This window comes from Narcine bancroftii, chromosome 1 (genome assembly GCF_036971445.1).
Source record: "Narcine bancroftii isolate sNarBan1 chromosome 1, sNarBan1.hap1, whole genome shotgun sequence".
NCBI classification, from domain to species: Eukaryota; Metazoa; Chordata; class Chondrichthyes; order Torpediniformes; family Narcinidae; genus Narcine; species Narcine bancroftii.
Window position 1 is genome coordinate 56,895,253 of NC_091469.1, and position 18,536 is coordinate 56,913,788.

At 44.6% G+C, this 18,536-nt stretch overlaps 1 protein-coding gene and 1 long non-coding RNA gene across 6 annotated transcripts in view; one reads left to right on the forward strand and one right to left on the reverse strand.

Annotated features, from left to right (window-relative positions):
- The window catches only part of vldlr (very low density lipoprotein receptor), a 58,388-nt gene extending 41,931 nt beyond the window's left edge, over positions 1-16,457 (reverse strand). Inside the window, exons 1-2 of one of the 4 annotated variants that reach the window (XM_069927474.1) lie at positions 1,387-1,446; positions 369-561 (exon numbers count right to left, since the gene is read on the reverse strand). Coding sequence is in view for 2 of the 4 variants with exons in the window: in XM_069927466.1 (XP_069783567.1) it covers positions 16,239-16,305 (67 nt within the window). In the remaining 2 variants the exon portion in view is untranslated. Of the gene's footprint in view, positions 1-368; positions 562-1,386; positions 1,448-16,238 lie in introns of those variants that run through there. The other 3 variants (XM_069927466.1, XM_069927456.1, XM_069927482.1) reach the window with 3 other exon arrangements.
- LOC138758509 (uncharacterized) lies at positions 14,088-18,080 on the forward strand. 2 transcript variants are annotated; one of them, XR_011354313.1, is made up of 3 exons: positions 14,088-15,436; positions 16,248-16,689; positions 17,489-18,080. It is a non-coding gene; the product is annotated as an uncharacterized lncRNA (long non-coding RNA). The 2 variants fall into 2 exon arrangements; XR_011354311.1 differs by having other exon boundaries at positions 16,248-18,080.
- Positions 18,081-18,536: the final 456 nt, after the last annotated feature.

An 18,536-nucleotide genomic window follows, 5' to 3' on the forward strand; every position in this document is an offset into this window, starting at 1 on the left:
TATTCCCAGGGTTGCATACATCCATTGTTTCAGTGTGCTCCAGCCGCAATGAACCAGTATCATCATATCTCAACTCCATCTTGTCCCCATTGGTTCAGTCCATTCCAGTATACCTCACATACTCTCTCACTTCAACTTCCAGTTCCCTGGGTTAAACTACCTAATTTTCACCATGGACATCCATTAGCTACACACCATCATCCCCCATAAAGTCACAAGGCCCTTTATTAATAACACTTAACTAGTTCCTCCCTGCTCTACCAACATATGAACTTGTACTTGGTCTCAATTTCTCCTTTGGTTCATCCCACATTCTCCAAAAAATTAAAAAAACCATGGATACTGAAATAGATCCCAGCTATGCTCACTTTTTTGTTGGATATGGGGAGCAATCCATGCTGCACGTCTCGACTGGTGAGGCTCAAGTCTTCCTACATGACATTGTCTCTACGTCCTGCACTCATGATGAACTCAACTTTATTTAATTTGCTGCAAACTTTCACCCGGACCTCAGATTCACTTGGTACAACACTGACAAAGTTTCCCCTTCTCAGCCTCGTTCTTTTTAAAAAATATTTTCATTAATTTGATAGAGAAATATTACATGTATCTATTGTTCTGATATTATACATAGCAAAACAGAACATGTCATAAATATATCATATACAATTCCAGAAAAAAGTGAAAAATCCTTGAGAATTTCAACTCATTCTAAAATAGAGATAGACAATGTGATTAACTAAATAGACCAATCTCTTCTAGTTGTAGAGAAAAAAAAATAGCAAAAGGAAGAAAAACCCTACCCTAATCTAACTCCTTCCACCAAACACAGCCACCAGCAAACAATCGAGTATTGGGTCTCAGACATTGGATAGAAAACCCCCAGAGGACCCCTGCCTAAGTAATCAAATTATGATAGTAGTCCATATATGCCCACCCATGTCTTGTCAAATTCAACCTTGATTTCTTATATCTAATTTTCTCCAAACTCAAGCAAGATGCAACCATTGCATACGAGTTGGTGCTATGCTCTCTTTCCCCCTTATTGCTCATCTGGTCATCAATGAAGTAAAGGCTACTTTTTTTTTTTTAAAAAAGTTGAATTCAAGGAAATCCTCTCTTCTAGAGAAGAACCAAACAAAGCAATAAAAGGGCCCTGTTCACTCTCCATCTCAAGGGACACTATTTAGAGTCCCACTACAAGGATTCTATTCCTTCCTCTCAATTCCTGTCTCTTTCACATCTGCTCCTTCTGTTCCACAACAGATGTACCTCTGCAGAAACATGGTTTCCCCTCTACTACCATAAATTCAGCCCTCAACTGCATCTCCTCTTTCTCACACATCTGTCAAAATGTAACAAGGACAGGGTTCCCCTTGTTCTCACCTACTACCCTTCCAGCCTCTGCATCCAATACATTACCCTCTATGATTTACACCATTGTAGTGGCTCACCAGAGGCTTAATCAAATTGGTTCAGGAGGTTCCAAGCCACGTCATGACATCACAATGTAATGACATCGTATGGAACGTGCGGGATTTTCAAAAGCTATGTGTAATTGTTTGAATAAATAACTTTTACTGAACTTTTAACTTGACTATGTCTGATAATTTTCTCATTCTTCATTTTACACTGCGACAAAGTTGCTATATTGGTGACCTCTGACAGGCCCAAACAGATTTTGGACCCAACATGGACAAGGCAGCAGTTGCACTCAAACTGCCCATCTTTTGGGCCATTCAACCTGAAGTTTGGTTTGGTCAAGCTGAGGCACAGTTCCACATTTGCAAAATAGAAGTGGACACTACTAAATACCATCATGTGGTAAGCGCCCTCGACCAGGACACAGCTGGTCGAGTAGGGGATTTGCATCAGGACCCATCAGCCCTTGGCAAATATGGAGGGGTTTTAGGGCTTCTTCTCCAGATTTACATCTCTCACTGTGTGAGTGAGCTGCACAACTCCATGTCGATGGCCTGGGGGACCACGCCCCTTCACAGTTAATGAAGGGCATGTTGGATAGTGGCAGATTGCCATAGGCCTTGCTTGGCCTTCAAGCAGTTGTTTTTAGAGTATATGCTAGAAAACATCTGCCTCATGTTGACTGACGAGCACTTTGATAACCCTTGAACAGTGGCCGCCTGTGCAGGCATTCTGTGGTGCACAAAACAAGGTGCAAGGCCCACAGAAATTAACGCTGCATCACACCCAAGGACCCAGGCTCCACAAGTACCGGTGACGAGGGTTCCCCTAGACAAGCACAACTCTATGACAATGGTTACAGCAGTTGTCCATTGTAACAGACTACTCTAGATCTGGGACAAATTCTCCCAGCGCAAATTTCTAGTCGACACGATGCAAAGATTAGTGTGCTTCCTCCTTCGGTCTGATGCTCACTGCGTTGAATAACAGTTTGATTCGTACATACAACACATGGACTATACCCTTGAAATTCAACAACAATAAGTTCACATGGTAGTTCATTCTTGCTGCGTATCCTGGCCATTGCTGGTTTTGCCTATTTCCTCAGAGCCCACTCACTGATGGTGGACTTAAAAGGTTGCCAGTTGGTGAACTCCACAATATTCCAGACTTTCCACCTTGGAAAAGCCTACACCTAGATACAGTGGAATATTCAAACAATGAATTTGCTAAACTTCTTGAAGAGTTTCCAGACATTGTCACTCCCCAATTCTCCACTGCCATACCTAAATATTATGTCACATACCACATCCTCACCCAAGGATCGCCTCTACACACCAGAGCCTGACAAGTTGCTGATTGCAAAGCAAGAATTCCACAAAATGGAGGAACTTTGAATCATGCACAGGTCTGATAGCCTGTGGGCTTCCCCACTACATATTGTGCCCAAAGCCACAGGAGGCTGGAGACCTTGCAGGGATTACGTCACTACCACTGCAGACCTCTAGCCTGTGCCCCTTATATAGGCCTTTTCAGCTAATCTTCATGGGGACAGGATATTTTCTAAAATTGATGGTGCGTGGGTACCAAATACCTGTAAACCCAGAGGATGTGCCCAAGATTGCCAGAACACCCTTCAGCTCTTCAAATTTGTGAGAATGCTTTTTGAGCTCAAAACTGCTGCACAAACATTCTAGCAACTGCTGGACACAGTGGGGTGTGGCATGGACTTCCTTTTCATATATTTGGACAACATACTCATTGCCAGCCACTCCCACAAAGAGCACCTGCATCATCTGCGTTTACTCTGTTACCACCTACAGGAGTTCAAATTAACTGTGAACCCTGCCAAGTGCAAATTTGGGCAGCTCTCTTTCGAATTGTTAGGACATCAGATCAGTAGCCAGGATGTCTTCCATTGCCTAGCAAGGTGGAAGCCATCCTCAAATTCACATGGCCCAATACAAAAGGACTCCAGTAATTTGTGGGGTGGTCAATTTCTATTGTTGCTTTCTACCTTCTGCAGCTCACATTATGAGACCTCTCTTCCACCTGGATTTTAGCAAAGCTTTTGATAAGGTTCCTCATGAAATGTTAGTAAGGAAGGTTCAGTCACTAGGGATTAATAGTAAGATAGGTACAGAGGTGGCTGGAGGAGAGACAGCAGAGGGTCATGGTGGAAACTGTGTCAGGGTGGAAGCCTGTGATGAGCAGAGTACCTCAGGGATTGGTGCTAGGTGCCCTGTTGTTCATATTTTATATTAATGATTTGGATGATGGACTTGAAGGGCTGAGATGGTCTATTTCTATGCCATAAACTGTTATATGATTACCTAATGTCCAACAATGCCAAAGAACTCAAGTGAACGACAGTAGCATTTCAGCAGACCAAAGATGTCCAAGTGAAGGCAAAATTGCTGGTGCATCCACAAACCACCTTGACGATAGACACATCTGTCACGGTAGTAGACAGAGTCTTAGAACAGTACACCAATGGAAGCATCTAGCATTTTAAGTAGACACCTCTGCCTTCTGGAAGTGAAATGCAGAGCATTCAATAGGGAACTGCTGGCACTGTATCTAGCGGTCAGACACTTCCACTATTTTTTGGAAAGCAGGGACTTCACGGTTTTTACTGGCCGTAAACATTCACCTTTGCAAAGGCGTCAGATCCCTAGACAGTCTGCCAGCAACTGTGTATCAGAGTTTTCAACCAGGATTAAAAACATCTCTGTTAAGAGTAATGTGATGGCTGATGCCCTGTCCCTCTCCTTTGTTCAAGCAGAAAGTGCCTGCTCTCTGGGTGTAGATTACATTGAACTCAAAGCTCAGCACCAGGATGACAAACTCCAGGCTTGTAGAACTGCTGTCACGAGCCTGCAACTCAAGGATTTAGTCTTTGGGCCGCAAGGTACCACTCTCCTGCGCAATGTTTCCCCAGGTCAGACTCACCCTATCATCCCTTCTGTGTGGATTCATTGCATTTGCAAAGCCATTCACAACTGTTCCACCCCTCCATTCAAGTGATGGCCTGCCTACTAGCTGACAAGTTTGTATGGCATAGACTCAAAGCAGATCATGTACTGGGCAGAGACTTGTACGGACTGCCAATCTGCAAAAGTGTAAAGGCGCCAGTTCAGCCTTTCTAGCTACTGCACAGATTCGACCACAAGCTTGTCAACATTGTCAGCTCATTTCCTATGTCAAAAGATACTTGTTAAGGTCATCGACAGATTCAGTGGTGGCTGGAGAAAGTTTGTATGATGGACTCCAACTAATTCATGTGCCAGAGCTTTTATTTCTGCCTGGGTATCTTGGTTCGGCCCACCCACACGTCACCTCTAACAGAGGCTAGTTTACCTCTGAACACTGGGACATTTTGTCACAACTACTGGAAATGCAGCTCCATCACACAACAGCCTACCACCTGCAGCTGAATGGCCTGGTGGAGCAGTTCCATAGGCACATGAAGGCTGTATTGATGGGCCACCTCCAGGGACCTGATATAGCAGAGAAGCTGCCCTGGATCCTCCTGGGAATAAGAACAGGACCCAAGGAGCATCTCAACTCCTAAATGGCAAAGTTGGTTTATGCAGCCCTGCTCATTGTACCTGGGGAGTTCATGCCCACAGCACACTGATAGGAGGTACCACCAACTGAAGTCTTAGGCCTGTGGTTCTCGACCTTTTTCTTTCCACTCACATATGACTAAGTATTCCCTATGCCATCGGTGCTTTGTGTCTAGGGATTGCTTACGGTGGTATGTGGGTGGAAAGAAAGAGGTTGAGAACCACTGTTTTAGGCAAACTGCAGAGGCAGTTTGGTAAATTGGCCCCAGTTCGCACGTCAAGGCATGGAACATCAACACCCTTCATCTCAAAGGAACTCCGGAACTGTGAGTTTGCGCATAGAAGTTCACTTGAGCCACCCTTAGAGGCCATACGAGGGTCCCTTTGGAGTGCGACAAAACAATCATACAACTTGTGTACTGGACATTGGGGAGCATCCAGAAACATTTATGATTGACCGACTAAAGCCCGCTCATATTGACCTTGATTGCCTCTTGCCACGACCCCCAATGCAAAGGTGCAGATGACCACCCAAGAGAATGGACAGTAATGGCCAGAGGTTTAGCCTCCTATCGCCTGTTCTTGGGGGGCGGGGGGGTGGGGGGGGGGGAAATTTAGCAGCTCACCGGAGACTTAATTAAGGTCGACTAAGTCTGTTCATTTTCTCATTCTTAATTTTGCACTTCAACATAGTTGCTACACTACCTACAACAGGATCCCGTCCTGCTTTCGGTTTGGAATTGCTCACTCAGGGACAACCACTTCCACTCATCACTCCTTTGGTTCTTATGCCTGTGGCCACAAGTGCTATACTTGAGCCTTCTTCCCCACTGCTATTCAGGGTCCCATACAGTCATTTCAAGTGAATCAACACTTCACTTGTATTTTTAATTACAGACTAGGCAGTTTTTGTTGAGCACCTCAATTCAGTCTGCTGCAACAGCAAGGACCTTCCAGTGATCAATTTTAATTACACACACCATTGCCACTCTGACATGTGTGCCAATGGCCTCATACTGTCAAATCAAGACCACCCACAAATTGAGGAACCACTCCTTGCATGCCATCTCTGCAGGCTCCAACCAGATGGCATTAATGTCAACCTACAAATTCCATGGACTCCCTTCCCGTATAACTTTCACTGTCTCCTTTCCTCACCCCTTTCTTTTTCCTATCAGAAATCTACCCTTCTTGGACCTCTCCCAACTTCTCAGCTGCTTTCTCTTCTATCCACTCAACTATATACTCCTATTACTGCCTCACCTGTGCTCCTTCCTCTTCCCATCTTTTTACTACAAGCATCCACCCATTTTTCCAGATTCCTGGTGAAGAGCTCCAGCATGAACCTGTACTTACCTTTTATACTTTCAGATTCTGTATGACCTGCTGTGCATATCCAAGGTAAAAAAAAAATTGCTGGAGAAACTCAGCAGGTCAAACAGTGTCCTTTATATAACAAAGGTAAAAATACATAACCAACGTGTTGGGCTTGAACCCTTTATCAAGCTATGGAAAAATGTCAGCAGGCATCCAAATTAAAGGAGGGGGCGTGGTCACAAAGGCAGGGGGTTATAGGTGGAAAAAGGAGGGAGGGAACAGTAGTAAGCAAGGGGAGAAGGACAGCTGGGTAAATAGGGAAGAAAGAGGAGAGCTGGTTACCAGGAACCAGAGAAGTTGATGTTAATCCCATCTGGTTGGAGAGTGCCCAGTCGGAACAATCAGGTGTTGTTCCTCCAATTTACAGGTGGTCTTGGTGGGATAGCGAACAAGGACATAGATAGACATGCAAGTGGGACACAGAACTGAAATAGTTGGCTACTGGGAGGTCTCAGTCACTGGTGCAGACAAAGTAAAGGTACTCAGTGAAGAGATCTCCCAGTCTGCACCCAGTCTCTCCAAAGGCCACAAAGGAAGCACCAGAAAAATAAATCCTGCAGATACACAAATGGTGTTGCTTCACTTGAAAGGCCTGTTTGGGAGGAGGTGTGGGTGCAAATGTGGCATCTCCTGTGGCCACAGGGGAAGGTGCCAGGGGAGCAATTGGTGGGGAGGGATAAGTGCATGAGGGAGTGGTCACTATGAAATGCAGAAAGGAGAAGATGTGTCTGGTAATGAGATCCTGTTGTAAGTGCTGGAAAGTCTGGAGTATAATGTGCTGGATATGGAGGCTGGTGGGGTGGTAGGTGAGGACAAGGGAGATTCTGTGTTTGTTACATCTGGGGGCAGAGGGGGGACAGGGCAAATGAGTAGAAAATGGAGGAGATGCAGGCACAGGCTGAGTTGATGGTGGTGATCAGGAAGCCATGTATGTGGAAGGCAGCAGACATTTTGGACTGCAGACATCTGGACTGGAAGACCATCTTGGGATCAGATGCAGCAGAGATAGGGAAATTGAGAGAAGGGAATAGAATCTATTTCTCCTTTGAAATTTAGAATCCTTGCAGGGGACAGGGTGTGAGGAAGTGTGGCCAAAGTTGCTGTGGGAGTTAATGGGTTTGTAATACATGTCGGTGGAAAGCTGGTCTCCTGAGAGGGAGACAGAGAGATCCAGAAAGGGGAGAGGGTTGTCTGAGATGGGCCAGGTGCGTTTGAGATCAGGGTGGAAGTTAGTCATGAAGTTGACAAGCTCAATGTGGTCTATGAGGCAGCCCTGATATAGTCATCAATATAGTGGAGTGGTCTTTCCCATATAGACTCATGGCATGGATTGTTCCACAAAGCCCACAAACAGGAAGGCATAGCTGGGACCCATGGCTAACCCTTTGATTTGGAGAAAGTGAAATGAGTCAAAGGAGAAGCTGTTTATAGGGAGGAAAAGTTCTGCCAGGCAGAGGGTGGTGATAGTACAGGGTGACTGGTTGGGCCTCTGGTCCAGAAAGAAACAAAGTGCTTCAAGACGTTCCATTTGATGAAATGGATGTATAAAAAGATTGGACATCCATTAAGGAGAGGAGTCATCCAGTTCAGGGAATCTGAAGCCATTGAGGAGAAGGAAGGCATGTGAGGTATCACAGATGTAGGTGGGGAGAATTGGACTGGGGAGAAAAGATAGTCAAGGTAAGATTAAACTATTTTGATGGGGCAAGAGCAAGCAGAAACAATGGGTCTACAATGGGGTTGGAGGCCATTCAGGGAAGTGACCAAAGGAGATGAGGTTGGGGATGTTGTTGGAGACAGAGGCTTGATGTGCTGCAGTGGGGTCCCGTGGAAGGGGTAAGTAGGAGGAGGAGTCTGAGAGCTGTTGACTGGCTTCAGCAAGGAAGAGATCAGTGTGCCAGACCGCAACAGCGGTGCCTGTGGATTTGATGGTGAGGTTGGGATTGTTGCAGAGAGAGTGGACGGCAGAGTGTTTGGAGGAAGTAAGATTAGTATGCAAGAGAGGAGTGGTGAAGCTGTAACAGTTGATGTCTCGGCAGCAGTTGGAAATAAAAGATCCAGAGTGGGCAGCTGACCAAGAAGAGGTGTCCAGGAGGAGGAGGAATGCAGGAAACAGATTAAAGCAGGAGAAGGGGTCTTGGTTTGGGTGGTAGTGGGGGGTGGGGGGGGGGGGGGTGGAATCTCACAGTTATGGAAGTAGGCCCAGAGATGGAGGCCACAGAAGATTTGGCATCATGGTGTGCACGGAACTCATTAAGGTGTGGGTGAAGGTGATGAAGGCAAGACCTCTAGCGAGGACCAAATGCTTTGTCTTGGGGGAGGGGGGGAGAAGGTCAGAGGGGATAAAGAGGGAGGGTGGAAGGTTGGGGAGGTCAAAGAGTGTATCCAGGGCTTTTGTATATTGCATTCATTCTAGCATCTGTAGATTTTCTTATTTAACTGAATATTTACTGACCTTTTAATTCCTCTTCTATTTAATATTATCGTGTTTATGAAATGCTGTTCAGTTAGAAAAAAGCAATTTCTGTGCACAGGATAGGTTAATTGACATGTATAAATATACACGTTACAAGATGACAACCTTCCCAAATTGGCTGGTTCTGATGTAGACTAGGAAGGCCATATTCAAAAAGTTCAATTAAATGAAGCTTCAAGGGATTTGGGCTGTCAAAACACTGAAAGACAAAGATCAGAATGAGAGGGAGTGTTAAAACTTAGTCACTCTTTCAGAGTGAAGTGGTCACCACTTGAGTTTCAGTCCCACTCAGTAGGCTTCCTTGCTCCTTTCCACTAGGAATGCTTTCTGCACTGGTGAAGATGTTTCATCTTTACTGCTCATTTCTACTTTGCTCACTTTCACATGGGCCATCCAATTCTTCCTTTTGATCCTATCCATTTCAGGATCCATTCATGAGCAAAATAATTTGCTAGCTCAGCCATCTTACCCTACTCTTATTTAAAGACTCAATTTCTTGCTTCCCAAACTTTTGCATCTGTTCCAAAGACATGTCATCCACTAGAGAGGTTAGTGTCATTAATCATGCTTTCTCAGGTCTGAAGTCAGGTGCCCCTCATGTTTTACTTCCAGCTGATCAACTTCCCCACTCAATGATGCCACCTCTAACATGCCTGCCTTCAATGCCATATGACATCTTCCCATGCTATCATTCCACAGGAACCATGACCTCCATGGCTTTTGGCTTACAACATGCAAGTCCTGCTCTTCCCATTCCTGGAAGATGAGACAGCTGCTCACTTTTGTTCCAGCATCATGAATGTGCAATGAATACCAACAATGCAGTTAGACATTCTAGCCATAATGGGGAAGACTAGTTGTCTTTTTACAAAATTTTCACCCCATTATCCTTTGTTTGTTGACACATCCAATGAAATTAATTTTTGAAGAATCAATCCCAAGACTCTGATGTCAAATAACCAGATTTTGTTGGTATATCAACCATATCCCTCAATAGTTGACAAGTTGTCCTGATTTACCAGGGAAAGAAGCAGAGATCTGGGCCAAATTCTCATTCTCTACAATCAGTACTGAAAGAGTAAAATAGAAATGAACTTTATGGGGTGCAGAATTGAAATGGTCAGCCACTGGAAAGTTCCTGCTATTGCAGTGGACAGAGCATAGGTGTTCAACAAAAATATCTCCCAGTCCTTATTCAGCTTCCAATGTGGAGGACATCACAGCAGGAGCACTGGATGCAGTAGATGATGCCTGGAGATTCACATGTTGCTTCACTTGGAAGGACTGTTTGGGGCAATGGTGTGAGGTAGGAGGTGCAACATTTGCTACAGTCATAGGAGAAGGTACCAAGGGGACAATGAGTGGGAAGGGATGAGAGGACATGGAGTCATGGAGGGAGTGCTTCTTGTGGAAGACATAAGTAAGGTGTTTGGTGGTGGATCATGTTGTACATGGTGGAAATTGCAAAGGCTAATATGTTGGATGTGGAATCTGGTGAGATGGCAAGGATGAGCAGGGATGTGCAGAAAATAGAGGAAATAAGGGCAATAAAGGGGAAGTCATGTTTTATGAAGGAGGACCTCTCTGATGATCTGAATGGAAGACCTCATCTTGAGAACAACAGATGTGATGGAGAAATTGAGAGAAAGCAATAGAACACTTCTAGGGGACAGGGTGTGAAGAGATGTCACCAAGGTAACTGTGGGACTTGGTAGGTTCATCGAAAATGTCTGCATCTTGGGAGTCCGATCAGAGATTGAGAAGTGGGGGGGGGGGGGGGGGGGAAGGAGTATTTATTGCCAGAGATGGATCATATGAATTTGAGGTCAAGGTAACATTTCACAGCAAGTGGATGAAGTTAATGTGCTCATCACAGCTGTGCTTAGACAGGACAGATCAGAGGGTTCATACATTGAGGCTATATGGGTGGATGAGAGGAATGGGAAAGGTATGACCATACTCATGGGGTTTATTATAAAGTGCCCAATAGTCAAGGAGAATTGGAGGAACAAATTTGTAGATAGATAGCACACAGCTGCCAGAAGGAAGGTTGATAGTAGGAAATTTTAATATCCCACATATTAATTGGACTCCCAAACTGTTTAAAAAAAAAAGCTGGATGGCTTGGAGTTTAAGTGTGTTCAGGAAAGTTTTCTATATCAACATATAGATGTGCCAAACTAGAGAGTGCAATATTGGATCTCTCATTAGGAAACGAGACAGAACAGGTGACAGAAGTACATGTAGGGGAATATTTAGGGTCCAGTGATCATAATGCCATTAGTTTCAAGTTAATAATGGAGAAGGATAGGTCTGGGCCTTGGGTTGAGATTCTAATCTGGAGAAAAGCCAATTTTGAGGAAATGAGAAAGGATCTAGACTGCATGGATTGGGGTAAGTGGTTTTCGGCAAGGATGCATGATGTAAGTGGAGGTCCTTCAAAGGTAAAATTTTGAGTACAGACTTTGTATGTTCTTGTCAAGATTAAAGGCAAGGTTAGCAGACATACAGAACCTTTGTTTTCAAGGGATATTGGGATCTGGTTGGGAAGAGAGGTGTAATGGAGCAAATGAGGTACTTGAGTATAAAAATGAAAAAGAAATAAATCACAAAGGCAAAAAGACAACAAGGTTGTTTGGCAGACAATGTGAAGGAAAACACGAAGGGTTTCTACAGGTATATTAAGAGCAAAAAGGATAATAAGGGACAAAATGTGTCCCTTGAAGATCAATGGTTGGCTTTTAATGAAGCCAAAAGAGATGGTGGAAGCTCTTAAATGTTTATTTCACTCCCCCCCCCACCCCACCACTAAAATCAGTATTCACTCAGGAAGCAGGCACAGAGTCAAGGGAAGCAAGGAAAACAAGTAGTGAGATCATGGAACCTATACAGATTAAACAGGAGGAAGTGCTTGGTGTCTTAAAGCAAACATGGGTGGATAAATCCCCAGAGCCTGACAAGTTATTCCCTTGAATTTTGAGGGAGGTCAGTGCAGAAATCACAGGGGCGCGGGTAGAAATATTTAAAATGTCCTTTAGCCATGGGTGTGATGCCAGAGGATTGAAGGGTAGCTGACGTTGTTCAAAAAATTCCAAAAATAACCTTGGAAGTTATAGGCCAGTGAGCCAGATGTCAGGTGGTAGATAAATTATTGGAAGGTGTTCTAAGAGATTGGATAAACAATTATTTGGACAGCCAAAAACTGATTAGGGATAGTCAATATGGCTTTGTGTGTGACAGGTTGTGTTTAACCAATCTTAGTTTTTGAGGTTATCGGGAAAGTTGATGAAGGAAAGGCTGTGGGTGTTGTCTACATGGACTTTAAGGCCTTTGAGAAGGTGCCACATGGGAGATTAGTCAGGAAGATTCAGATACTAGGTATACCTGGTTAAGTGGTGATCTAGATTTGAATAATGGCTGGACAGGTGAAGACAGAATGATGGTTGATGATTATTTCTCAGACTGGAGGACTATGACTAATGGTGTGCCTCAGGGATCAGTGTTAGGAATCAGGATCAGGAACCATTATTATTTGTCATGTATATCAATATGGTTAATTGGATGAGCAAGTTTGCAGATGACACCAAGATTCGAGGTGTTGTGGACAGTGAAAAATGTTTTAAAAGCTTGCAGAGGGAACTGGACCAGCTGGAAAAATGGAAGATGGAATTTAATCCAGACAAGTGTGAGGGGTTGCATTTTGGAAGGACAAACCAAGAAAGGACATGCATGGTAAATGGTAGGGCACTGAGGAGTGCAGTAGAACAGAAGGATCTAGGAATAAAGAATTCCATGAATGTGACATCACAGGTGGATAGGGTTGTACAGAGAGCTTTTTGGCATATTGGCCTTCATAAATCAAAGTACAGATTATACCTGATGTTGGGACCTGGCCATTGCCAGACCACAGAAAATGCAGAAAACAGAAATTGACCAAGGGAAACCTATGTAAACATATCAAAGCTACAACAAATCTCAAAACAGATAATAATACTGTGGGGCAACATGGTTAGCACAGCACCTTTATAATGCCAGCAATTGTGACTGGTGTTCGAGTCTAGTGCTCTCAGCAAAGAGTTTGTACTAATGGCAGCAGATTCAAACATGCTGGACCATGGGTTCTGGACCACAGAGTGCCAGGTAAGAGAGGTACAACCTGTATGGAGTATAGGAGTTGGGATGTTATGTTAAAGTTGTACAAGACATTGAGGAGGCCAAATTTGGAGTATTATGTGCAGTTTTGGTCACTTAACTAAATTAATTACATCAATATGATAGAAGAGTGCTGAGAAGATTTACTAGTATGTTGCCCAGACTTCAGGAACTAAGTTACAGGGAAAGGTTAAACAGGTTAGGGCTTTATTCTGTGGAGTGTAGAGATTTGATAGAGATATTTAAAATTATAAGGGGGATAGACAGACAGAGTAAACATAGATAGGCTTTTTCCACTGAAGGTAGGCGAGATACAAACCAGAGGACATGGGTTTAGGGGAACTTCTTCACACAGAGGGGGGGGGGGGGGGGTTTCATATTTAAGAAGAATTTGGATCAGAATTATGGATGGGAGAGGTATGGATTGGGTGCAGGTCAGTAAGACTAGGCAAAAAAGTTCAGCTCAGACTAGAAGGGGTGAAGAGGCCTGTTTTGTGTTCTGTTATATTATGTGGTTCTATTGTTCAGCATGATGCAACACCAAAGTAGTGAATGTAGCAGAAGAGTCAAGGAGCATGTAGCATGGATTACTTCACATTGGCAACAAAAAGGCAGACATAGCTGGGGGCCAAGTGGGTACCCATGCTACCCTTTCCCAGGTATGCTGGCCTTTTTGTTGATTGTGTGGAGCAACCCATGCTACAAGCCTGGAGCAGAAAGGCTTCTCGACTGTCTGCTATATTGGTGCAGTCTCATGCACTCATGAGTTCACCTTTGCCCACTTTGCTGCTAAATTTCACCCAAACCTCAAATTCACTTGGTCAATCTCGGGCAGCATTTTCTCCTTTCCTCATCAGTCTCCATGTCATGAGACAAACTTTCTTTGGACATTTTCTACCAACTCCCACACCCATTTTCCTGCAAGAATTATATTCCTTTCTTCCTTTTCCTCTATCACTTCCACTTCTAGAGTGTGATTATATATTTCAGATCATCCAAGAGGCCCTCCTTCACAAAACATGGTTTCCCCAATATTCTCATCAACTCAGCCCCTACTTGCATTTCTCCACTTCTGCACATTTGCCCTGGCCCCCTCCCCCCACTAGACACAAGGCAGGATTTCCTTTGTCTTCATCTACCCCCCCCCCCCCCCCCCACCAGCCACCTCATCCAACATATTAACCCTCTGCCATTTCTGCCACCTCTAAACACAATCCTATCACCCCTTCCCTTTCTGCAGGGTCATCTCCCTCAATGACACCCTTGTCCACTTATCCCTTCTTACTAATTGTTCCATTGGTACTTTCCCCTCTGCCACCTCTAAACACAATCCTATCACCCCTTCCCTTTCTGCAGGGTCATCTCCCTCAATGACACCCTTGTCCACTTATCCCTTCTTACTAATTGTTCCATTGGTACCTATGACCACAGAAAATGCCATACGAGTGCCCACAATTCCTCCCTCACTTCTCTTCAGGGTCCCAAACAGTCCTTCCAAATGAAGTACACATCACTTGCGAACCTGCAGGGACTGGGAGATCATTTCGTTCTGTCCAGTGCAAGTGTGGGGACCTCCCACTGGCCATAGTTTCATTTCCACACCGACATATCTGCCCATGGCCTCATGCACCGACCGCCAAACCGAGGCGACTTGCAAATTGGAGAAACACCTAATATTCTGTCTGGGCATTCACCAACCAAATGGTATTAACATCAACTTCTCAGGTTTCTGTTAGGGCCCTTCCCGTTCTTGCTCTATCCCCTTTCTCCCAGCTCCATTCAAAAAGCACCTCCATAACTATTTTTCCCTCTTCTGCCTTCCCACTTGCCCCCTTCTTTCTTTTTTAAAAAAGATCAGCCCTCTGCTTTTTGCTCAGACCTTGAGGACGGGCTCACGCCCGAAACTTTGCTTTCGCTGGTCGCTGCGAGACCTGCTGAGTATCACTTTTGTACATGGACGCCGTCCAATTTACCTACACGTATCCAATAGCATGCAGCAACAAAAGAATTGATCGGGAAGAGGGGAGCGCCGGAGGTTTTTGTTCACAAGAGAAATCAAAGAATTATGAACAGTTTAGTTTCTACGAATGTGAACGTTTCGCATAAAATAATGCATTAATGTTTCTGCACAGACCATACTTCAATGAAAAGCCCTGGAGGCGCGGGAAAAGCAGCATCGGCATTGGACCGTTCGTACAATTGGCTGACCAATCACTTTACAGAGGCGGGCCTCAGGTTGAAAGCCTTAAATAACAGAAGCAGGACACATTGTAACCTTCAAGGGTGCAACAGTGTCTTCTGCTGGCAATACGGCAACAGAGCGGCATGTTCAGCCTCCAAACTGTACTGATGTATCCCTGGCCAAATCGGTGGTATCGGCCCTTAAAAAAAATACACGGTGTGCTTGAAGGTCAAACACAAGCCAAGCCCCAAATTTCTGGTAAGTGATTAAAGTTTAACATCTCAGTTGATGTTACTTCACCAGCTTGTCCTGCCCGCACGGAGCAGCAATCAAAAGTTGCTGTATAAAGGGGCAAACTAGTTGGAAAAGGTTTTGTTTCCTTGCTCTTTATGGCCAGAAGTAAAACCTGAAATTTAACTCATGGAACACCATCAACCCACGACAGTAATTTGAACGTTCAGGTCTTGGACCAGCGATTAATTAGGTACCCCATTTATTCACTGGACGCCGGCCAGGACTTGCATCACCCTGTTCCAGTTCTGGGACAGACACAATTTCCTGAATAACCAGAATACTTCCAGCTCAATTTTTTTGGAAAAGTCATCTGGCGGGTCCCAAGAAATACAACATTGTTAACTAACTAAAATTAGAGTACCTTAAAAATGCCAACTTTCGCTATTCATTAAAGAGTAATATGGATTTTACAAGAAAAACAATTGACTGGCTATTTTAATTGGGGTGGAAACTGTGTCCCACGATTATCTAACCGCATACAACCGAATTCCAGTCCAGAACAAACGAACACAAGGAAATACGCACAAGCCCTCAAGATTGTTACAACAAAGCCCATTTTAGACGTGTAGCCTGTCACGAGTTATAGAGATCACTCAACGTTGTAGCTTCAAAGAGGGAATAAGCGAAACGGCCGTAGTTGAAAGCTGCTCATTTCATGCCAATTTTGAAAGGCTACATGCTTTCCCTCGTCAGTGAATCCTGTCCAGCCACCTGCTTCTTTACAGTAACCAGCTCAGCTCCTAGATAATGGAGTCACATTACTTACCATTTACAGGTCTGGACCGATAGAAGCATGCTGCGAAGAGCAGCAAAATCACATGAACAGGAATCATCTCACCGCTTTCCCCGTTGGCCGCAAGCTAGTCCCGCTCCCGAATGCCAAGAGGAATATTATTATTTCCCCCCCTCTCTCTGACAGCAAACCGAAGATAGACGGTCACGCCAGAATGACGCAGGGACGTGCTCTTATATCTGGAACAACTGGTTGGTCGGTGTGTGCCTCCTAACCCAATTACACTGTTAAATAACTGCATGGCAAATCCAGACCTGCCGATACTGCTGCTTAGAAACCGACTGATAATGATTGATTTTGCTGGATATGTTGTTTCCCCCCCCCCCCCCCCGTCTCCCGTTAATCGCTCTCCCAACAATTTGTAATGTATTTGACGAAGGGGTTTGAATGAATACACAGTGTTCTGATTTCCTGCAGCTGTAAGGTAGGTGAGAATTAAAAGGCTTTTTGTATTTTAATATTTCCAAGTTGGGTGAATTGTTTATGACTAGACTTATCTAGGGTGTATCTATCGTCTGGAAAACTAGGATGATTTGCCAACTGCTTTTGTGAGAAAGAGAGGTAGAAACCCATCACCAGTGGAGTCACGTCTGCCCTAGGGCAGGTGATCCACCCAAACCAAACCTGAACAGTTCTGGGCAGAAAAATCTCTGACAGCATCATATTGCCCTGTACAAGGATAGCGTCACCTTCTTCTGCTTGCACACATAATTGGTCTGCAGACTGATCAACATCTGGGGCCATTTTGAGTCTACACTGGGCTCCAGGGTAAATTGAAAGAAGTGCGAGGCAATGCTCTTTGGTAACAAGTCAGACGGGTCTAACATTCCCTTCACAGTCAGATTTGATGACCTGAAGGTGTTGGGGTCCTGGTTTGGAGGGCCAAGGCGTGCAACAAAAATTGCAAAGGTCCATCAGATATTATGTCTGTGTGCGTGGCACTCCCCCTCAATAAGAGGCAAGATGCTATTGGAGCTGCTGTAGGTGACCCAGGAGTGGTCCATCCCCTGCACCTCCACCCTGAGCAGAGTAGTCTTCTGGTTCATATGGGTGTCCAAGATTGAAAGAGTTGAATGGCCACCATGAACCAAACAACTTAGATAAGGGCATACCCAACATGGACCTCATCCTGATGGAACCAAAATACAAGGGCACCAAGTGCTGCTATGTTGTAATGGAAGATTCTAACCTATTTTTTAACCTGTTTTTTTCTTAATTTCCAGCTCTTGGTTCTGCAGAGCTGAGAACCTTTTTTTTTAGAATCAGCAGATATAAGCAAAATTCCACCGAGGGGCCAGAGATGCTGTTATCTGAAGAAAGGACATCTGTGTACCGAGAACATTTAATCTTCCTGCTTGTTTTGGTCACAGACTGTCAGAGGCCTAGCCTTGATGCAATGTTTTGGTCACAGACTGTCAGAGGCCTAGCCTTGATGCAATGTTTTGGTCACAGACTGTCAGAGGCCTAGCCTTGATGCAAAATAAACCATTTATTCAAAGTGATAAGCTATGAGTAAGCAGTTTTTGGGTAATATAGGCCATGGTCCCGCTGCTGAAGTGAGAGACTCTCCGAGAGATGGCAACATCTCTCAGCAAGAAGAAGAAGAAGAACTTCTGGAGTCCAGCCAATGTCCCGGTCAGGGGAGGTGGAGAAGCTGCTACCGGCACCCTGACAACCTACTACAAGTGTGCAGTCGTTGCCTCGCTTCGGCAGTTGGGACCAGTCCAAGCGTTGATAAGTATAGTTTGGAAGGGCTTGCATATTGTAGTGTGAAATCAGCTTTTGAATTTGTAATAAACATTTGTATAATCTAAACTGCTCTCGGTGTGTGTGTCTATTTTCTTTCGGTAGTTCAAACACTGTGACCAATCTAAAACGAACAAAATGAGAGGTATAAGTTTACCCAAGACATATGTGCTCTCCTATGTGTTGTCAAGGATGGGTCTTACCCTGATGCCTCACAACATCCCTGTCAGCTGGACCTTGCCACACCACCTGTCCTTCATGGAAAAGTTTTTTTCCAGACAAACACCTTTGACCTCCAGGCCAAAGCCTGGTCAGCACTAGAGACAGGGAGTCAGTGAACATGGTGAGGTGGTTTCCAGAACAGACCATTTGGGTTATTTGGTGGAATACATCATTGCCGTGGCTCACAACAAGCACCAGGACATGCCCTAGCTGGCGGTGGGAGAAGCCCACCCAGTCAGACTGTTCCTGTGCAAATGAAACATCACCCACAACACACATCCACAAGATAAATTGAGTGGAGAC